The sequence below is a fragment of the Neomonachus schauinslandi genome, chromosome 4 (assembly GCF_002201575.2).
Source record: "Neomonachus schauinslandi chromosome 4, ASM220157v2, whole genome shotgun sequence".
Taxonomy (NCBI): Eukaryota; Metazoa; Chordata; class Mammalia; order Carnivora; family Phocidae; genus Neomonachus; species Neomonachus schauinslandi.
Genome location: NC_058406.1, coordinates 55065088 through 55088438, shown reverse-complemented (window position 1 = coordinate 55088438; position 23351 = coordinate 55065088). Strand labels below are relative to the sequence as shown.

The 23351-nt window shown below is 40.0% G+C and overlaps 1 protein-coding gene across 1 annotated transcript in view; it reads left to right on the top strand.

The window, feature by feature from the left end:
* The first annotated feature begins 3126 nt into the window (after positions 1-3126).
* Positions 3127-23351, top strand: part of RPE65 (retinoid isomerohydrolase RPE65) — a 21304-nt gene continuing 1079 nt past the window's right edge. The window contains exons 1-13 of the mRNA XM_021678106.1: positions 3127-3182; positions 4516-4598; positions 6263-6413; positions 8518-8625; positions 8728-8869; positions 11368-11515; positions 12748-12829; positions 13056-13188; positions 13296-13435; positions 14358-14487; positions 21885-21999; positions 22079-22173; positions 22498-22609. Coding sequence (XP_021533781.1) covers positions 3172-3182; positions 4516-4598; positions 6263-6413; positions 8518-8625; positions 8728-8869; positions 11368-11515; positions 12748-12829; positions 13056-13188; positions 13296-13435; positions 14358-14487; positions 21885-21999; positions 22079-22173; positions 22498-22609 — 1450 coding nt within the window. The 5' untranslated portion in view covers positions 3127-3171. The remainder of the gene's footprint in view (positions 3183-4515; positions 4599-6262; positions 6414-8517; positions 8626-8727; positions 8870-11367; positions 11516-12747; positions 12830-13055; positions 13189-13295; positions 13436-14357; positions 14488-21884; positions 22000-22078; positions 22174-22497; positions 22610-23351) is intronic.

Genomic DNA, 23351 nt, shown 5'->3' with positions numbered 1-23351 from the left:
AGGTAAGAGGTGTTAGCTAGAAGATTAGATATGAAATCAAACTCCCTATGAATGAGCATTGGTAAATATCACTTAATATTTGTATAGAGGGTACTTTGTGCTAAAAAATGTTTTTGCATATTTTCCTTGTTTTATACCTGAAGAACTCAGGGTTCCATGAGGATCAGTGCACAGTAATTAGCTTTCATTCTGACTTTAATCAAGCATGTTAACTTGATGATTCACATGATCCATGAGCCTATACGTCTTCCAGGAATGAATCGCTATGATTTGTATTTTTAAAATGGCCCTCAAGCCGCTGACTTCTAGTATTGAAATAGGCTGGAGAATAAAGGCTACCACAGATGCAAAACTAAATACAAAAATCACCAAAATCCATTCCTACAATTAAGCAACGTGGCTATGGCCCCAGAATACCAAGAGCAGCACAGGAATACCTACAAAAGGCATCTGGTACAGTTGTGGTCACCAGTCAGGTTGGTTTTCATCTCCCAGAAAATGCTCTTCAATAGAAAATGCAGTTTGTCAATGCTTCATCATTCAGCTGGTGTAGGTTTTCTAGCACCTGGCTGCCACAAAGCCTCTGCTTTGGCCCCTTTCAATGGGAGGTGAAAATGAAGAAAAGCAGCTGGGTTCTGACATTCCTAGAATTTCTCTTCAGGGGATTGACAGTGTATAGGTATCACAACATGGCCCATAATTCTATTCAAGAAGAGACACTTCTGAGAAAACAAAATCCAACAGAAATAGTGCAAGAGATAGAAATTCCTTGGAACATTGCCTCCCAAACTGCCTACTCTGCCTTCCCTCACTCTGCTCCCATTACCAGATATCCTCTCCATCTTCTCTGTGTCCACACCCTGCCAATCCTTCAGATGCCAACTCGCTCTACTTCCCTATGAAGCCTTCAAACTATTACAGCCCCCAGTCATCTTTTTAACAAATTTATCAAAATCAGAATTCATTCTCTCTGCATCTCTAAAACACCTCTCTGTCTCTAATACACACACACACACACACACACACAGTGTATACTTTCTCAAGTATTTGTACCATATTTCAATCCAGAAACCAAGCGGTCATCCTTTCTCTACCTTTTATTTCCTCAGTGTACTTACCAAGCACAAAATGTGATCAGTCCTTTTCTGAAATATCTCTTGAATCTTACCATTCATATCCAACCCCAATGCATCACATCAGTTACCTTCACTTGTTTGGTCTCTGATTTATCTTGCCCAAATCTCCCATTCCAATATATTATATACAATGTAATCAAAGTAGTCTTAATAAAATGCAAATCAGATGGTATTACTCTTCTGAATACCACATTCCAGTGATTCCCTCTGTTCTCATGATATGGGTCTCAATTTCTTTACACAGTTTACAAAGCTTTACAAAATCTGGCCTATGGTCATCTCAAATCTGGCTTCATCTTTTGCCATTTCCCCAAATCACATTCACTTCTAGACTTTGGTGAATACTACAAGCTATGTCTGAACGCTCTTCTCCCTGCCCTTTGACTAGCTAACTTTTACATACTCTCCTTATCTCAGCTTAGAGACTTCCTCAAAAATCCCTCTGGGACCTCCATATACCAATATAGATGTTCATCCTATGTGATACTACAGTATCCTATATTACCATCATTTTATAGAGACAGAGCTCTTAGTTGTAAACAATGAAACCAATTTCAGTTAATCAAGCAGCTACACAAATAATTTTAATATTAGGTAGCTAACAGAATCTCTGATATGGCTAAAGGATGGGGTTTGGAGAATACCAGGCCAGTGATAATACTCCAGGCTCCACAGTAGAATGGCTCCCCTGGAGACACTATGACAGCCTTGGATGGGCAGAGACCTAGCTGGTGCTGGGCACCAGGTGCTACTACTAGTACCTCGGCCCCTTCCTCTGATTGGTGAAGCCCCAGTCACATGCTTTTGCCCTCACTGCAAGGCAGGCTGGGAAATGAAGTTCCTATCTTCTATCTTGGGAATGCTCAGGTTGTTTTACTGAGGAGGTCTAGGGTTAATAGTCATAACTACTTCTTAAATTCAAAATGGTTAAAGGGTTTCTCAAAAAATGTTAAAGTTGTCAGCTGGTATGGTAGATACTTTGTTTCCAGGGACTCCTTTGGGCAGCACCATGTCTGTGCTGACAAACAACTAAGGCTGATGGAAATGTGAAGGAAATAGTGCTATCTACTGTCTGAGGGCAGCACACATACCAGTGAACAGGATGGTGAGGTGCAGAACAAACAGGCACTAGTGAAAAATGAGGAGATGAAAAGAGTTTCAATCCCAGCAAATCTAAAGGACATAAAATCCTCAGCCTGGTGGCGCCTGGGTGGTTCAGTCGTTAAGCATCTGCCTTCAGCTCAGGTCCCAGGGTCCTGGGATCGAGCGCCGCATCGGGCTCCCTGCTCGGCGGGAAGCCTGCTTCTCCCTCTCCCACTCCCCCTGCTTGCGTTCCCTCTCTCGCTATCTCTCTCTGTCAAATAAATAAATAAAATCTTAAAAAAAAAAAATCTTCAGCCTCGTTGTAACTAGGGTGATGAATGGGGCCAATAAGGCGACCAGAGAGGGTTGGAGGTCCTACAATGTGTTTCCGTAACACTCCATACTTGTTCCAATCATAACACTTATAAAATGTTATTGAATAGTTTGTTAGTATCCTGTTGTCCTTGCAGAGTGACAACATCTGTGACGACAGGGACGGTCCCCATCTATCTGGCCCATAGACGATATGTAATAGATGTTTTAAAAAATAAGTAAGTGAAGGAATTCATGAGAGTGAAGATGAGAGGGAGGTGAGGGCCAGAGAATGATGCCAGGTTCCAGTGGGGTGACCCGGATCAGCTCAGTCCTGATGCTAGCCACTCCCACACAGCTCCTTTCTTTCCAATCCACTTGTCATTCTCTCTGGGAAGGATTGAGGTCTCTGGAAAACAGCCAAAAAGCTGTTATGGGAACAGCAAACCCAAATAATGCTCAAGCATCAGGAGGATCTGAGTGCTGAAAGCCACTTCTGTTCCCCTTCTCTCAGCTGAGGGGGTGGGAAAGCCCTAATTCCTTTCAGAGAGACTTAGAAGGCATATAAAGCCCCTGGTTGAGGACTTGCTTCCTCATTCTGCACTTGGTGCCAGAACTCTCAATCCTCCACTGAGAGAAAATGTCCATCCAGTAAGTATCTCCAGAAGGTGTTTTTAAATGCCCTAGTGGGTCGATGGTAAATGGGCTATTTCAAGAGGTCCTGAAGAGGATTGATGGCCTGCTTATGGGAGGCCGCCTCGGATCTTGAAGGGGGGAATTTCTTCCTATTTATATATTGAAGCAAATATCTAGAATTGCAGTCTAAATTACTGTGGGATTTTTGTGAATGGGTCTTGGAAACAGTTGTGAGCATGACGATTGTGATGAGGCAGGCCTAGGATGCAGCCATTTCCTAGCAGTGTGATTTGGACTTAACCTTTCATAGTCTACGATTTTCTAGATATCGAATGAGCATAAGAGCCATATTTTCCCCATTGTGGTATTGTGACATTTATGAGCTAAGAGCATACAAAATTCTCCTTATGGTGTGTGGCACATAGTAAGTGCTTAATAAAAGATAGCTATCATAATTAGGGAGTCTGGTCAGAGTCCCCACTCTAAGAAGTTATAAAATGAAGCCAAAGTGAGGAGGTAAGAAACAAATAAAAATATGAAACCTGAATCTCCTAGTCTGACTATTTTTAAAGAGAACCGTAGCTCTTGGAGATTGGTGAAGAAATAGGATGATAGGAAGAGATGATGGTATAATATGGGTGAATAACAAAGAGTGAGTTACTGACCCAAAAAGCTGTCATCTCCCAACTCTTGGAGGTAGAGGGATAAGGCAAGAGAATCAATGATTCAGTGCACTTAGAGTAGCGACAGGACGGGGTAATTCTGGGGGAAGACAAGTGATAGCAGCAGGATTAGTTGATTTGTCGTCAGAAATGTGGGAAGACTGCAGAGGGCAGAATAAAAGTCCACTGTGACATTAAAAGGGGGAAATTGGAAGGGGAGACAAACTATGAGAGACTATGGACTCCGGGAAACAAACTGAGGGTTTTAGAGGGGAGGGGCTGGGGGGATGGATGAGCCCAGTGATGGGTATTAAGGAGGGCACGTTTTGCATGGCGCACTGGGTATTATACAAAAACAATCATGGAACACTACATCAAAATCTAATGATGTATTGTATGGTGACTAACATAACATAATAAAATAAAATTTTAAAAAAAGAGAGAGAAAAAAATAAATAAAAGGGAGGTCATTTCCCCTGACATCAAAAGTAGAGCACTGACCCAGCACCCACCCCCCCACTAGGAATCCTGAGGACATTTCTGTGACCCCCAACCAAAGGCTAGACTGGCAGTGGTGCTCTGACATTGAACCAGAGAATGCTTTTTCTCCTGGAGCTCTGCCTCTGTCTCAGGGGACTTCTCTGAGTATCAACGTGGGCTTCTTCCCGATTATTCCACCTTTTCAGAGTTGAACATCCTGCTGGTGGTTACAAGAAACTGTTTGAAACTGTGGAGGAACTGTCCTCACCGCTCACAGCTCATGTTACAGGTTGGTCTCACCAGTCTTGAAACCATCTTCTCTATTTTTGTCAAGATCCCTCTTCCCTGGCTTTTTATTCATTGGCATCTCTCAGTGGTGGTTCCCCCTGTGGGCTCCAGAGAGGGGAATCTGGAGGTGTGGGCCTTTTCTGCCAGAAACCCATGTCCTCTCATTTACCTTTTATTTCCCTAATGGAGAAACATGCTGTCTAACTAGAATTCCTTAAGGACTGGGACTACATCTTTTGTCATCTTTAAACTGTCAGTGCCTAACTCAGTGCCTGGCACATAGTCAGTTTCCTATAAATGTCTGTTCCATTATCCATTCCAGTGTCTGGATAAGTGAGGACCAGGTGACAAGCATCTGGAAATATTACAATAAAGGGTGGTAGGTTCATGCCTGTTGTATTGCTTCTGGAGTCAGACAATGTGGTGCTAATTGCAGCTAATTGCAGCTCCATTATTTTACTAGCTGGGAATCTTACAAGTTACTTAAACCTTCTGAGTTTCAGTTCCCTCACCTATCAAAAACCAAACTTTCCCTCATGGGGATATTGTGAAGATTGAGTAAGATAACTGAAAGATTCACCTAGTGTCCAAAATAAAGCAGCCAACAAGTGGTTGTTTATTATTACTATTGTTAGCATTATCCAAAGACATCACATGACCCATACAGCATCCTTGCTTGGACATGGCAAGTCTCTTTCCTCCCATTTCCTCTTCTGTAAAATAAAAGGGAGGAGCTAAACGTTCTTTCTCAGCTAGATTCTGATGCTAACAATTTAGGTTCTAGCAATCAAATTTATGTTGTGTCATTAGTTAAGTCATGCCTTCTTAAAGGTTTTATCAGAATTATACCTTCTTATGAAGCAGGCTGCTGAAATGGAACTGCAGGAAATAATCCATTTGTTTAAAAAAAATTTGTAAGGATTAAGCAAACACTGCACCTTCCAAAGGATACAAGGGCACAGACCTAACTGCTTAAACTGAAAGGCTTTATGGCCTTTGTTGTGTACCCCTCATTCTGCAGATGAGGACACTGACCCCAGAGATAGCACGTGGCAAATCCTGAACCAGAATCCAGGTCTCTGACAGCGAGCCCTGTGCAATTTCTCCTTCAGGAGGTTACTCATCTGGACAGTAGCCCATACCCTCAAAGGAATAGGTTTTAAAAAGCCAGTATTCTTGTTGCCATTTAGATGGCTTCTTTCATAGAAACACCTTTTTTTAGTGTTTTGATCCCTTTTCCTAATCCACCTTTCCTACCCCTCAATCCATCAAAATACATCAAGAAATCTGAAATTCTTCTTAAAAGTGAGATGGTAAAAAGGCAAATGTGTTGGTATCTGGGGAAATCTGTTAGGTGCAGAGTCCCATTGTCCTCCCATTTCCTCCAGAGTCCCTAGGTGCTTTTCCTTGTCTTCGTCCCACCGTTTATCCAAACCCAGGCATTGCAACGTTTCCCACCATTTGGTCTCCTAGCGAAAGGGGAGTCAAGTCAGCAAGCATTTTGTAAGGGCCGCCCAGGGTGAGAGCTGGGAATGAAAATCATTATCAGCTTTACAAAAAGTCTGCCCAACTGAGCTGCTAATATAATCACCACCGCTTGCCAGGGATGAGCCCAGCAAAGGGCAGGGGTAAGAAACAATGTTCTATGTCTCACCTTCATCACAGGCAGGATCCCCCTCTGGCTCACTGGCAGTCTCCTTCGATGTGGACCAGGACTCTTTGAAGTTGGATCTGAACCATTTTACCACCTGTTTGATGGGCAAGCCCTCCTGCACAAGTTTGACTTTAAAGAAGGACATGTCACATATCATAGAAGGTAAAGAATGCCAGGTCCCACTCCTCCTAGGGGCGGGGCCTAGCTTAGCTCCTCCTCCTACGTGCTTCTCAACCTCTTAAACCCAAGAGGCAACTTCTAGATTTGGTTCCTCTCAGAATCCACTGGCCCAGGACATTTGCATAGACACCTGGGGGCTGTGTGATGATAAAGAAGAACCTAAGGGGGCGCCTGGGTGGCTCAGTCGTTAAGCGTCTGCCTTCGGCTCAGGTCATGATCCCAAGGTTCTGGGGTCGAGCCCCACATCGGGCTCCCTGCTCGGCAGAAAGCCTGCTTCTCCCTCTCCCACTCCCCCCACTTGTGCTCCCTCTCTCGCTGTGTCTCTCTCTGTTAAATAAATAAAATCTTTAAAAAAAAAAAAAAAAAAGAAGAACCTAAGGACTAGGGCTTCCGGGCCCAACAGGCTAGCTTCAAATTCTACATCTACCAGACACCGCTTGCCTAAATGGGCAACCTTTGGCAAGATGTTAATCTCTAATTCTTGGTTTTGTCATCTCTAAAATTCTACTTCAGGGTTCATTGCAAGGATTAAATGAAGTACCTGGGAAGCATGCAGTAATAATAAGTTGCTATTATTATAGTTATTGTTATAATTATTAGACCACTGGTTCTCTTGACTCCTTTTTTTTTTTTTTTTTAATAATCAGAAAGGTCCCTGGGTAGGAGGGAGGGGTGGCACAGAGGGGGAAGGACCAAATTATGTCATAATGATACAAGAAAGATGTTTCCTTTTTTCTTTTTTTATCACTATTCAAAATTTTTTTTCCTTTTTTTAAAATTTTATTTTGTTATGTTAGTCACCATACAGTAGATCATTAGTTTTTGATGTAGTGTTCCATGATTCATTGTTTGTGTATAACACCCAGTGCTCCATTCAGTACGTGCCCTCCTTAATATCCATCACCAGGCTAACCCATCCCCCCAAACCCCCTCCCCTCTAGAACCCTCAGTTTGTTTCTCACAGTCCCTAGTCTCTCATGGTTCGTCTCCCCCTCCGATTCCCACCCCCTTCATTTTTCCCTTCTTATTTTCTTCTTGTTTTTTTTTTTTTAACATATAATGTATTATTAAGAAGTTTTCTAAGAACAGAAGATTGTTGTGAAAAGTCTCCAAGGCCTAGGCCTTCACTCCAAGTATCCATTAACACCACAATAAATTGCTTTTGCTTTAATATTCAGACCTGTAAGAGGCTTTGTTGATCACCACAGGTATCAGGAATTCTGAAGAGACACCAAAAGGAAGAGCAAATGAAGGCTTGCCATAGTCAGGATAACTCAGACTGTAATAGAAGAGAAATAGATCAGGTCAAGCACAAATTTAGCTAAGAAGTCAGACGAAGCTTTCATATGCCCCCTAAAGACCTTGGCACTTTTTCCTCTTCTCGACTTTGTTTCTTCATTCATGAAATTTTAAACTTTATTATATGCATTGGAAGAAATGCAAAATCAGATTTTAATTGGCTTTCCACATGAGAAATCCTAGGCAACGTATGGGATATGGTTGCGGAGTTCTGTCTGTGCAAGATACTGGATTCAAGAACACTTACTTTTAAAACTAGCAAAATAAACTTTTAAATCGAAGAAAAAAACCAAGAGTGACATAAGGGAGATTGAAAGGAATATAATTCAGCTCACCATGTTCTGTATTTCTCCATTCAGTGTTAAGTTGGTATGTTATAGGCTACAGGAAGTCAGAGGTCCTATGTGAACCACCCATGGAGGCTGCATAGTGTGATATGGAGAAATGCACGTTTCCTCACCCTGGCCGACTTGAGTTCTAACCCAGCTCCATCACGTATGCCAACGGCTTAACTTCTCTGCTGGACACGACAAGTCCAAGCCATGAGCTTCAATTTCCTCATCTGTCACTGTGAGGTTTATAAGACATAAATTTAAGCTCATGGCACATTGTCTCTTTCTCTCTTAGTCGCTCTGAGAAAGTGACCTGACAATACTCCTCATTCTTCATGTTATGGATTTATGGTTCCAACTTGTTAAGGACACACGGAATGACCATTCTCAGCTCCATATGGACCACACTGATTGCCCCTGCCTATGACCCTTTCCCATGTCTCCATGTCCTTCAGGTTCATCCGCACTGATGCTTATGTCCGGGCAATGACTGAGAAAAGAATCGTCATGACAGAATTTGGCACCTGTGCTTTCCCAGATCCCTGCAAGAATATATTTTCCAGGTTACTGAAACTTGCCTGCATGTTATTAAAGACATTTTACATTAGCCCTTTTCTCTCACGGCTTGAAAGTTACTGGACTGAAAAATCCATTTGCTTCTGCAGGTTTTTTTCTTACTTTCGAGGAGTGGAGGTCACTGACAATGCCCTCGTTAACGTCTACCCAGTAGGGGAAGATTACTATGCCTGCACAGAGACCAACTTCATTACAAAGATTAATCCCGAGACCTTGGAGACAATTAAGCAGGTAGGACACAATGCTCAGGCAACATTGCTCAAGAAGTTAGAATTTGCAGTTTAGAATTAACTGTAATTTGGGGGAAAGAACATGAGAACCAGATAGATTTTCACCTCCTTGCTTTGTTATCAACAACTAGCTATGTGACACAGGGCAAACTTTGTTTCTTCATCAATTTTAAACACTTATTATATGGGTTGGAGGAAAACCTTATAAAATGCCTAACATATTCATTTATTCATTTGTGACACAAACTGAGTCCCTTCCATGTATCAAAATTTATACTAGGTGCAAAGGATATATCAATAGGTAAGACAACCTGGGTAAGACAAAAACTTGGAATAAGTTGTTTAGCTAATGGGAAGCTACTGGAAGTTTTTGCTTGGAGAAATGGTATAAGCAGAGCTGTGCTTTAGGATATTTAACCTGGAAGGCATGCATAAACTATATGGGAGAACAAAAGAGATAAGGGATAGCTAGGAGACAAGTTAGGTGGAATTTAAGAAGCAGAACTAGAAATTCAGTGTAGTAGAAATAGAAAGGAAAAATAGTCCCAACCCTAGATCTCAATGTCACTAGCTAATTTATAATTCTCAGCAGACTATTTACTAAGGCTTAACATATCCTCTTCCATAGCTCTTTCTTGTTTTTGATGGATGTTTGTAATCATATAAGAGTATGTGTTAGATAATTTGGAGAAGAACTGAAACTGAATTCTAAACCATTCATTTAACTCTGATGAGTGAATCTGTACTCAAATTGCTATGGTACTATAATTGCAAACGTAAAGTTCATGTACGGCTCCAAAATAGCCTTTAATGGGGGGTCAAGTTTCATTGTATCAGTGTGCCTTGACTTCATATAAAAATATAGTTTTAAAACTTGATTTTTTTTATTACTATTACTAAAATAGCCTCCTAATCAGTGCCTTTGCCTCCAGCCTGATTCTCTTAAATACAACTTCCCTAATTCAGTAGAAGCAATTTTTCTAAAATACAAGTATAAATGTGTTACTCTATCTGAGGCACCCACAGTTCCCAAGATAAAGTCCAAACAGGGCATTGTGGCTGACTGGTTCTTATTTCTCCTCCTCCGTGCATGCCTTTCACAGATTACAGACTAGTAATCCCCAAACAGCACCTGCTATTTCACAGTTCAATGCTTGTACGTTAGGGTTCCCACTCCCTGAAACACCTGTCATCCTTCTCCACCTGGCTAACTTTTACTTGTCTTTCAAGCATTAGTTGGAGTCATTGCCCTTGGGAAGCCTGGCCTAATCTCCCAGTCTGGGTTAGATGACCCTTCTCTACAGATAACATTTTGCATTTACCAGCAATGCACTATATTATATACCAGCTTATTGGTCTAACAGTACTATAAAATAGAACTTTCTACAATGATGGCAGTGTTCTATATGTGCATTCTCCAAGTGCTACTGAGTGCCTGAAATGTGGCTAATGTGACTGAGGAAATTTAAAATTTTATCTAATCAAAATCAATCCACATTAAATTACGTGTGGCTACTACCATTTTGGGCAGCACAAGTCTAGACTGAATTCTTGACCCTGGCATAGTAATAATAGAAGTTCAATGAGTACTTGATGAATGATCGAATGAATGAATGTCTTACTTATTATTTAAATAAGAATACTAAAAACTCCCTTTAAAAATATTCTCCTAATCAAATAAAAAGAATTTTGGTTAAATATATACCCCATCAATTATTCATTCAATAAATCTGTACTGAGCAAGTCACGGTAGAAATTCTAGTGCTGATTTTGCCAGTGTGTGGCTCTGTATCCTTGAAAAAAATCACTTGACCTCTCTTAGACCTCAATTTCTCTTTCTGTACACAGAGAGATTTATGTTAGATTTGTGATTCTGAATTTCTTACGAGACTCCAAATTGAATTAAAGCACTAAATCTTTTCTCCAAAAACATTTGCATTTAATTCCAGGAGATTCATGGTTCTCCTGAAGTCTATTTAGGTTGACTCTGTACGAAATAGAATCCTGGGGTTTCTTTCAGTTCCAAATTTATACTCTGTGCAAGCCACTGGATGTGGTATTTAGGTTATACTATACAAAATGGCCATTTTTGTAAAATAAAAATTATTGTATATCTCAGCAATTTCACACAATTCATCTAATACAATAGGGGGGATATAAAGAAATCCCAGGATTCACATTATCCGTTTGAGGACAATCTGCATGTGCAAAAGGAAAGTAACTAACCAGAGCAGTGTATGGTATACAATGAAGAACACAGTCAGGAAGATCTCCAAGATTTCAGAGGTTTGGGGCTCAGCATGAGGGTCAGAGGAGAGCTGTGCACTGAAAAGAGGAATTCAGGCAGACTTGAAAGAGGGTAGAACCCAGAAAGATGGAAAGAAAGAGAAAATGCATTTTGGGTGAGGAGGCAAGTGGTAGCAGTAAGGTCAGACCTAGAGACCAAGGGGTAAAACAGTGTTTCTCTTTACATGGATGACATCTGCTCTCCTTCCATAGGTTGATCTTTGCAACTATGTCTCTATCAATGGAGCCACTGCTCATCCCCATATTGAAAGTGATGGAACTGTTTACAACATTGGTAATTGCTTTGGGAAAAATTTTTCAGTTGCCTACAATATTGTAAAGATCCCTCCACTACAAGCAGGTCAGTTTACCAATTTGACTCTTCTTAAAACAAGTATCTATATTGTGAGAAAATTCCTGGAAATGGGATACCAGATCAGAATATCAGGATCACACTACAGATGCACAGTTAAATTACTTTCAGATTGCCCTACCAGGGACCAATGCCCAGAAGCACCATAGCAGAAAATGACGACTTGAAAATATAGAAAGCAAGTGGCCAAATCGTATTCTACAATGTTTCAAAAATGTAGCATATATGAGTATTTGATCATATAAGAGTTAGATTCAAATTCAGGAAATACTTATTGAGCCCTTATTCATGTTCCAGGCAAAATTAAATTTTTAAACAAACATATGCATATGCATCATAGCACACACAGAAACATGAGAGGGTACAAAGTATTCTGTGTGTGTTTAATTCCCAAAGCCACAAACAAATCTATTAACTCATATTAATATTATAGAGAAATAATACTAAAACAGTAAAGAGAGCACTCTTTAGAATTCTCCATTCATCCTCCATTCACTGCCAGAAGTTTGATAACCATCTTGGTGACAGAATTATTTGAATATATATAGATTGAATATATATAGATTTAAATATATATATATATATATATATAGTTTAGCATTGCATAGCATGGATCTCAAGGTGTAGTCCCTGGACCAGCAGCATCACTTGGGGAAGCCGCTAGAAATCCAGAGCCCCATCTGTGGTTGACTGAAGGAGGAATTCTGGGTGTGAGCCCACGATTACACTTTTAAGGGGCTCTTTATGTGATTCTGAGGCACACTAAGGTTTGAAGACCACTAACATAGTAGGAAACAAACTTTACTGTGCTTAAGAATTACTGTACAGAACTAATGAGACAAACCCACATACACTACACTTTGCAGGTAATTTAAGAGATTACGAAAGGCATTTTGACCATACTACACTTTTGCCTTACTCACTGACTTAGCACCTACCACCTCCAGTTGTTAAGATGGGACCCCACGGTCCTCTGCCTGCCACAACACTGAGCACACATTTCCAAATCTGCTGCTGTTTGGATTTTCCTGGGTGACTGTAGCTCCACATGAAATTTCCCTAAGAAATGCCAATGACCGAGAAAAGGAAAATAAGCCCTAAAAAAAAATCAAGATCTGAAAATGTATTTCTTTACTTGCATGAGCTGTTCTAAATGCTTTGTATTAAAAGAGGGGGAAAAAAAGGCTTTTCCAAAGCCTTTTAAAACCGCTTTATTTCAGACAAGGAAGATCCAATAAGCAAGTCAGAGGTCGTTGTACAATTCCCCTGCAGTGACCGATTCAAGCCATCTTACGTCCATAGGTAACTTGAAAGCCTGCTATGAATCTTCAGGAAAACTCAAGTTTAAAGATCTGCTTTGCCTACCTTTGATACCAATCCTGATCACGACATTTTCTTGCAGAAACCTAAATTTAAATGTAATTAATCTCATGTAGGCACTGTTGATTCATACCTCATGTGCACATATTTCTTTGTGGTTTGAGAATCAGCCCTTCCCATTCACAAGTCTATTTGCATTTCTAAACAGTTTTGGTTTGACTCCCAACTATATTGTTTTTGTGGAGACGCCAGTCAAAATTAACCTGTTCAAGTTCCTTTCTTCATGGAGTCTTTGGGGAGCCAACTACATAGATTGTTTTGAATCCAATGAAACCATGGGGGTAAGTTGTGCATTTACTTGTCAAGTTTATGATTCCAAAGAAGGCATTTCATAATGTATATCTGTTTTCCTTTTTAAATGCATCAAATTTTCTCCTCACTTTTCAAGGTTTGGCTTCATATTGCTGACAAAAAAAGAAGAAAGTGTCTCAATAATAAATACAGGACCTCTTCTTTTAATCTCTTCCATCACATCAATACTTATGAAGACAATGAGTTTCTGATTGTGGATCTCTGTTGCTGGAAAGGGTAAGAAAGGACACTGGATCATGTTACATCTCCCAGTCACGCCTAGAAATTAGGGGCCGTTTTCAGAGATGCTGCTCTCAATATTAAATCTGAATTACAGCTAAAAAAAGCAAGAAGTGTGCTTAAGTCACAGAATATAATTGAAAAAGCAGTAGGGAGGCTAGGTAATCAGAAGCAATCGTAAACTGAACATCAAAACCATGGTTAATGATTGAAAACTGATCAGGTCTATGAACCTGATCTGAAAATAAAACGTGCTATGACCTGATAAGTAAATTTAAACTTAACCTCACTGCAACTTGACAAGTTCCCCTGGGGGGCCTTGAACTCTACCCACTCTGGGTTTGGAAGAAAGAGGCACGCTTTCTTGAGAATACCAAGTCACTTAAAAAGATAGTAGCCCGTAAAGACAGAATGATGATGGAGAAACAGAACAGAAAGTATCAAAAGCTGCTCTTATGTAAACATATTGGTGAGGCAGGTTTGTTTGTTTTGTTTGTTTGTTTTTCATGCAGCATGGACAGGAGGAAATGGCTCTAATATACTTGGGTCATTAGCAGTTTCTGGGTTGGAGAATAAAAAAACAGGCAGGTTGGGGCACCTGGGTGGCACAGTCGGTTAAGTGTCCGACTCTTGGTTTCAGTTCAGGTCCTGATCTCAGGGTTGGTGGAATCGAGCCTAACCTCAGCTCTATGCTCAGCACAGAGTCTGCTTAAGACTCTCTCTCCCTCTGCCCTTCCCCCTGCCACTACCCCTTACCCGGTGCTTGCTTGCCTGTTCTCTCTCTCTAAAATAAATAAATAAATCTTAAAAAAAAAGCCACACAGAACAGGCAGGCACTTGTTCTTTTAAAAGGCATGGATCATCTCTCTGAAATTATTTGCAATTGTCTGGGCTCATGTCTGACTTCTTACTTTTGCAGATTTGAATTTGTTTATAATTACTTATATTTAGCCAATTTACGTAAGAACTGGGAAGAGCTGAAAAAAAATGCCAGAAAGGCTCCCCAGCCTGAAGTGAGGAGATACGTGCTTCCTCTGAATATTGACAAGGTAACTGCCCTCTGCACAGATTTCAGATATATCCGGATTTGTTCTCCTGCCTTATGTTTATACATAAAATCTTGAAATTTCAGAGCTGGAAGGAACTTTAAAAATACACTAATTCAACTCCCCTCATTTAACAAACGAGGAAACTAGAGCTCAGAAGAGTGACATGACTTAGCAAAAGCCAACTGCAGCAGAGCCAAAATGAAAACCAGGTTTTGATGCACTGTTCTTTCATTTGCAAATCCCTTTCAAAATACATTTTCTCAGTGAATAGGGCAGACCACTGAGTCCTAGGATCCTCTGTCAATAATATAAATAATTTAATTTAAATAATTTGAAATTCTAAAGAAATGAAGCATTAAAAAGTACCCCTTTAGGGAAATCAGCCCATTATTTTGGTTTTCTGCAAACCTTCTAAAAATACCAATAGAGGACAAACATCATTAATAGCCTTCGGCAGTCATCTTTTTATTTCTACTTTTTCTTCCTTGTATTCAGTGGCTGTCTTTTTAGAATATTAGATTAACATCAATTAGTTTTTGTGTAATAGAATGCCAGTCAAAATCAAGACAAATAGAATTTTCACAATAGATACATGAGCATACACTGTCATTTATGTATATATGAGATATACACACAAAAGTGGGTAAGGCAGCTACACGGAATATAAAACATTGTACTCAAAACTAGATCAAATATAGTGGAAAATAAACCCAATTTAGAACCAGACACTACTGCTCTTAAGCAAGTTCGTAAGCTCTATAAAGGAAAAGAAAGGAGGAGGAAGTTGAGGTGGGGCACTAGGTAGTTAGGTAAATGAGCTTCTACAAAGGCAGGGAGGTTTAAAAGAGCAAAACTTAACATAAAAAAAAATATAAAGTAGTTGGTGGAGCTGGTACATTAGGACAGAGGAGAGATAGGCATTGGGCAGAGGGACTGGAAAGAAGGTTGGAATGACATTGCATGGGGCTGTAAAGCACTCTAACTTGGCCCTTGGGAAGCATATCTCTGGTACCTAGCTGAGTGCCCACAAAAATACCAAATGAATGAGTCCAGTGATTTTAGTAAACTCTTATTTTACTAGTAATGAGAAAATCACAATCATCTTTAAATTAAGGAAATAAGATCATTTAATTTAAATATCCCTTACCTCACTCTCTTCACAACCGAAAAGAGGAAAAAGGAAAGATTTTCATAAATGTGTAGTCATCACTGCCTGAAGAAAGACCACCCAATTATGAAATAGAGAACTTCAGTGATGAAAAAATGTCTAATGTCACCATAGACCCTGCTTTCACTCTCTCCCAATAGTTGTGAATTAACCACTGTAACATGGTATTGTACCAGTTCTTTCAGTGCGTACATCAATAGGATACGCTCTTGTTCTGGAACTCATTACCTAGTGTAGTAGGAAGGAGGAAGGTGATTCGGTAATGATAACACATGTTGGCAAGAGATAAGTAGTGGGAGGGAGGAATAAATTGCTTTGGCTATTCAGAGAATGGAACAGTAAGTCACAATTGTTTGGAGAGATTCATGGAACACAGTCATTTGCAATATTCTGGCAGAAGAAACTGAAGCAGATCAACTTAAGACAGGAGGAAGAGTTTGAAAAAAGACAGAAATGGGGAGGGGCAGAAGAGCAGAGGGAACTGACTGCAATCCAATTCCTTAGAATATAAGCATAAGTAGTGGAATAAATGGGGGGGGGGGGATTTAAAAAAAGCTTAAAAAGCAGACTTGTACTCTTCAAAAGCTTTAAGGCCAGGCCAAGAGGTCGTACTTTATTTGGCAGTGAAGGTTTCTGAACAGAAGAAAACCACATTCAGAGCTGGTGGACTGGGTACCAAGTGGACTGACTTTCATGGTTTTCTCTTCTACTAAATGACTGGCTTCCCCAAGCAAGTCACTCAATCATTCTAAGTTCAGTTGCCAGCTCTGAAACCTAACAAAATTGGACTAAGTAATGACTAGGGTCATTTGCAGCTTCCAATAACGTGATTTTCTAAAACAAGTCTGTGTTGTGCATAAGTGATACTGGAAGTGTACAAAAGACAGAGATAGGACCCTGGGATAGAAGACAATTAAAATCACTCAGGTGAGAGAAAAATGTAGTGGTACTAGGAACAGGCAAACACAAAAATAAGAGTTCCTATAGGTAGAATTAAAAGGGTCTTGCATTCGATTGGATAGCAGAATGAATTAAATCTTAGACATGCAAAATATCATAGAGATCCTGTAAGCCTACGTGTCTAAAGTGATACCTTTGGAAATAGGGAGTATAATGGGTAGAGCAGCTGTGGAGAAAAACATGAATTGCAGAACCATGAGGAAGGGGAGGATAATGGGTAGGGAGGTTGACTTCGAGTCATATAGAGCCAGGCTTGAGTTTCAGCTCTGCCACTTGCTAACTGGGTGATTTAACCTTAAATTTCCTTCTCTCTATCTATGAGGAGAAACATTTAACCTTCTTAAATTTCCTTTTCCTTATCTGTATCCATCTTACAGGGTTGTTGTGGCTGGTACATGAGTTGATATATGTTAATTATTAAATATAGTCCTTGACACAAAGGAAATATTAAATAAATATCCCCATCATCATCAACAACAACAAAATCAGTATCAAAACATTTTCATGAAAGATGTCACATAGGCTTTCATATGTCAATGAAGGACATTGTGAGGCCAATCAGGGTCAATAGTTACTGATGTTGAAATGATGATCAAACATACAAGAATAGATAGATGAGACTGCTAGCAGGGAAAAGTCAAACTTTAGAATAAGTTTTCTAAAAAAAAAAAAAAACCATACACAGTTGCTTATTTTAAAAATGAAGAATTTGATAGCCCAGAAAATGCTAAGAGAAGAAAAGATGGCCAGGCACAGAAGTTTGGGAAGTCTCACGTACAGAAAGTACAAAAAAGAGGAACCAGAAAGAGAGAGAGAAAGAGAGAGAGAGAGAAAGTCACCAAAGAGCCCTAGCTAGAGCTAAGAGAGGACAATCCTACACAGGATAGGGCAAGAGGGTTTTATCAGTGCCCACTGTGCTATGGGCAAGTTAAAAAGGATGAAGACTAAAAGCCAAACACCAAATTTGGTGATCGCCAAGGGATGAGGATAAGGGAGGCAGAAATCAGGATTCAAGGCACTGAAGGTGAGCAACTGGGAGGATATGGGAGCAGTTACTGTAAGTCCACACTTTGAAAAATTTGGCAGTGAAGGGAAAAATCGGTCATAAATTAGGAGAGGTAAGAAAGAGATTGAGGGAAGGACTAAGGAGAGAAAAGGGTCTAAGATTAGTGAAGTTTCCAGTTTGCTAATTAAGATAATGGTAGTATCTTTAAAATATATCTTTATATTTTTTTGAATAGGCTGTGCATTTAAATGGTCAAAAATCAAAATTATATGCAAAGTGGGAAATCTCACTCCACCCTCCTCCTGTATCTAGTCCATACCATCCCCGTTCACTTCCTATGTGTAACTTTTCATGTCTTTCCTTTTCTTTGGTTTGTTTATGCAAATATAAGAAAATATATAATTATTATTTCCCATTCTCATACACAAAAAGTAACTTTCTATATCCACTGTTTTGTGCCCTGCTTTCTTCATTTAACGATATATATGCTAAAGATCTTGCTGTTTTGAACTGCACAGTATTCTTTCTGTGAACATACCCAAGTCCCTCACTGCTGCACAACAGAATTGTTTCCAATCTTTGGCTATTACCGATAATGTAATAAGGAGTAACTTTGTATGTATGTCATTTCATACATGCACAAATATATGAATAGATTAGATCCTCAGAAATGAGATTTTGGGTTAAAGGAAAAATGCATCTGCTAAAAAAAAGGGGGGTGGGGAGTTGAAATGAGGAGCTAGTTTGTTGGGGAAAGCAAAAGTAATGTTACAGATTTCTTACATAAAAAATGTAATTTAGTAATAGAAAAAATAAGATAGAATGAAGATAATCAATTTAAACTTACAAGTATATAAATAATATGTCTGACGTAGACATTTGATCTCTTCTTCCCCAAAATACCACAAAGTGCCTTGAGGCTCCATTTCACAAAATCTCATAAAATTCTCATCATTTCTGTATTTGCTCCTTACCTCCTATCCCTTGCCTATCCTAAGAATCTTCTACTATTCCCTCTTAATTCCCCCAGAAAAAACCCCTCTATATACTCTACTCAGAATGTTCCTTTCACCTTCTATTTTTTAAACCAAAACCTGGGGGCACCTGGGTGGCTCAGTCAGTTAAGCATCTGCCTTCTGCTCAGGTCATGGTCCCAGGGTCCTGGGATGGAGCCCCAAGTCGGTCTCCAAGCTCAGCGGGGAGCCTGCTTCTCCCGCTCCCCTCTGCTTGTGCTATCTCTCTCTCGCTTTCTCTCTCAAATAAATAAATAAATAAAATCTTCAAAAAACACAAACCTGGCTCTCTCCTGAGGACACTGATCTCTCCAGTCTCTTCCTACAGCCCTTATGCCACCTGAACTGGGGTTGGGGTAGGTGTTCTCTTTGTTCCACTTCTCTGTTTCCAGATTCATTGTTCCTTCTATCCACTCTTAAAATATTCCAATTTTAATCCCATTTCAGCTAATTATATAGCTAAGTGGTATATACATATGTACATATATACACCCCTCATTACTGTTGTTGTCTATGAACCGCCACTCACTCACTTCCCCTTCCTGGCTCAATGTCACACTCCCCAGATCTACTGACTCTTGGTCGTTTCCATATACACATCATAGGTGATTCTTCCAACAACCTGGCCTCTCAATTCCTTGACCTCTTCCACTGATCTTGTCTTCCATTCTATGTCAGCCACTCACTCCCCATAGTCATACACTTGACCCTGCCATTACCTATGACTGTGCTTCTTCCATAATCTTAGTTTCATGCATGATATGCTCTGACTACTGCCTCCCGTCTTTCAAGATCACTTGCCCTACTGCAATTCCCACCAGAAACCTCCAATCCACTGAACCTACTACCTTCTCACCGTACCTCACTCCCCTGAGAACTTACTTTTCCTCATTACTTAACTGAAATTCCATCATCAACAATTTTAATCTTATATAGATCCTCACTTTTCTTGCCTCTTTCTTACTTTATTGAACTCATTTGTCAAAACCATAATCCCCCCACCTAGTTAAATTCAACTCTCCACCCACTCTACACTTGTATCTCTAAGGATGAAATTAAGTGCTGAAAACACACAATCATGTTAATTGGTTCATTTTTAAATACATCACCACAAACCTCACTGCTTTATTTCTGAACTTCAGTTACTCTCCCACTTTGCTAGTTAAGTATTTCACACCCTCCTCTCTTCAAACTTCTAACACCTCCCACCTCCACACTCATACTCAGCTGATGGCTCTGCTTCCTATTTTATTGAAACAAATGAAAGAAATCAAAAAAGAACATTAGACTCCTGCCACCACATCTACCCACCCACCAGCATCTGGACTTGTACTGAATTATTTATCATCCCATCCAGAACTAGTCCTTCCCATTTTCCCTTCCTTACCCACTCAAGGACATCCCTCAAGTGATTCTCTCCCCTCTCCTTTATCATTACTTTCCCTTCTTTTTCACTGGGTCATTCATATCATGCTATTATTTTGCCCTCTTACAAAATCCTTCTCTTGACTCTTCTTGCCCCTCTGAGCTATCCTCATTATTTTTTTTATAGACCCCTTAATGTTGGAGGGCACCAGAACTCAGCCCTTCATTCTATCTTCTGTTTGTACATTCACTCCCTTTGTAAAGACTCATGCTTTAAAGCAGCCTACATTTACATTTTCAACTTACCTTTCAATTCAAGGTTTATATATGCTACTGCCAATTCCACGTCTCCATTCGGATGTCCAATAGACCTCTTAAGCTTAATAAGATGAAATCTAAATTTCTTCTCTTCCTCTACCAAAAAAATTTACCCCACCTGCAGTAGCCCCCACCTTTGTTGCCACAGCTCCAACCTTTAATTCTCAGGCCAAATACCTTGGAGTCATCCTTGACTTCTGTCTTAATTTCACGCCTCTTCCCTACCCCATAGCCTATCTATCAGGAAAACCTCATGGCTCTGCCTTCCACTTCTCACTGACTCCAGTGCTACTAGCCTAGTCTGGACTTCTCTTTTCTTTTGACTGGACAAACTGGTGTCCCCAATTCCACTCTTGCATCCCCCCTACTCCCAAGGGTAGTCTCAAGAGAACAGCCAGAGCAATTCTTTTAAATATTAGAGCATGTCAATCCTCTGCCCCAAATCATTCTGTGGCTTCCCATCTCTCACTCAGAGTAAAAGACCAAGTCCTCAAAAGGACCTATAAAGCTGTACATAATCTCCCCTCTACCCTCCTCTCTTCCTCTTCCCCAGGCTCAGTCAGCTGCAGCCACACTGGTCTCTTTAATGTTCATCAAGTATATTTGGCATCCTCCAACCTTAGGCCTTTGCACTGTTTTCTTTGTTTAAATGTTCTTCCCTAGATATCTGTACTGTTGATTTCTTCACCTCCTACAAGTTTTGTCCCAAATGTCACCTTTTCAAGGAGGCCCACCCTGACCACCTATTAAAATTATAACTTACCTACACTTCACACTTTTGATCCTCCTAACTCTGCTGTATTATTTTTCTCCCCGCACTCATGATATATTATATACTTTATTAATTATATTTATTGTTTATGTTCCCAAACTAGAATTCAAGCTTCACGAGGACCGGAACCCTATTCTCTGAATTATCCCAAATGTCTAGAATAGAGTCAAGCACAAAACATGTACTCAAGTATTTGATACAGGTATTAAGAAATAAATGTGTTCTTAGAAAGCGCTCATGACCGGAGGGATAAGGGGGTGATAAGAGATCTTAGACAACATCCGATCCAGTAGTTTTCCTGTATATTTTTTTTTTCTTTTTGACAACAGAACTGTATGATTTTTTTCAAGCAAAATCAAAATATATCCTAACTGTAAAGGAGATAAACACTATAAATGAATCCATAGAGTTTGAAGTCTTTTGCTGTTCTACTAAAAAAAAACCCAAACACACAAACAACAACAACAACAAAAAACATTTTTTGTCCTCAGAGGCCCTTCCTCAGAGCCCTACATTTTCTTTGAGGACAATCTCATTGTAGAGATGTGAAGGCCTAGAGGGCATAGAGGTTACACGACGTTCCCAGCGGTTCGCAGCCAGTGACTAACACAGACACAGGCAACTTTCCCAGTTGTGTTACTGGGCTTACGTTTCTACAGCTTTCTGCACTGCTCCTTCCTGCACACTGACAGAAGAAACAAAGAACGCAGGGCACAAAACTCAGGAAGACTGCGTTTATGGCTGCGTGATTTTTCTTTCCTTCTCACTGAGGTGTCTCTTATCCGTTTTCCTTAGGCTGACACAGGCAAGAACTTAGTCACACTCCCCAACACAACTGCCACTGCAATTCTGTGCAGTGATGAGACCATCTGGCTGGAGCCTGAGGTTCTCTTCGCAGGGCCTCGCCAAGGTGAGAGGATTTAGAGGGGAACAAACTGTTCCATTCAGAGATTAACTGAGTTTTCCTAAGCATGTCCTCTATTTTGTAGCATTCGAGTTTCCTCAAATCAATTATCAGAAATATGGTGGGAAACCTTACACGTACGCCTATGGACTTGGCTTGAATCACTTTGTTCCAGACAGGGTAATTAATCCATCTTACCTAATACTAGAAAAGTACTTTGAGGGCACCTGGGTGGCTCAGTTGGTTGAGCAACTGCCTTCGGCTCAGGTCAGGATCCTGGAGTCCCTGGATCGAGTCCCGCATCGGGCTCCCTGCTCGGCAGGGAGTCTGCTTCTCCCTCTGACCCCCCCCCTCTCATGTGCTTTCTCTCTCATTCTCTCTCTGTCAAATAAATAAAGAAAAAAGAAAAAAGAAAAAAGAAAAAGAAAAGTAGTTTGAGTCATATCCTAGTCAAGTAAAGCACATCGACTGATTAACTGATTGATTTTTCTTTCTCACAAGCAGCTCTGTAAGCTGAATGTTAAAACCAAAGAAACATGGGTATGGCAAGAGCCTGATTCATATCCATCAGAACCCATCTTTGTTTCTCACCCAGATGCCTTGGAGGAAGATGATGGTAATGAAAGCAATGGATGTGTCTGAACACTTTCTTTTTATTGGAGTTCTATACGCTAGTGCCTTAGGAGTCACAGTGATTACTCCCTAATGTTCAGATATGATCCTTAATACTACTGAATTTAATGCAGCATGGAAGAATTTAAACTTATTAGAAAATAAGTTTCATCTTGTGGCCAATCTCATTGATTACTCATGGAAAAATGTTGAAGCACCATCTGGTGTCATATGGAACATCAATGTCTGCTCTAGATGAAAGAGGGAAGGATGAAGAAAGAACAGCATGGATTCTAGGTTTTTACCTTTCCTGACCTAGATAAATTTCTGAAAAAGGATAAAGTTCAAAGGAGAGAAATTGAGTATTCTAACAGATCAAAGAGAATGAGAATGAGGCTTTGTGTCTCTGCTTTGGGTTTCTTCTTTTAGTAAGATGGAGCTACAGCCTATAACACAGTGACTCAATGACAAAACATCAGTCTTTGTTAACTATTGATTAGCTGGGACAGGAAGGTAGATTACACTCTCTGGGATTAAAATATGGAAAACCACAGAGAAATGAGTAAAGTAAAGAATTATGGAGCCATTTCATGCTAAACAATTTTACATATACAGCCCATCCAGGCAAAACTGCAAAAGGTTTGCTCTCATTTTGTTGGAAGGAAGTAAGCTTCTAGCTACGTTCTGTTGTTTTATATATACCTTATTGTTTTCAAAGTCTTTTTATATATATTTCTCATTTGATT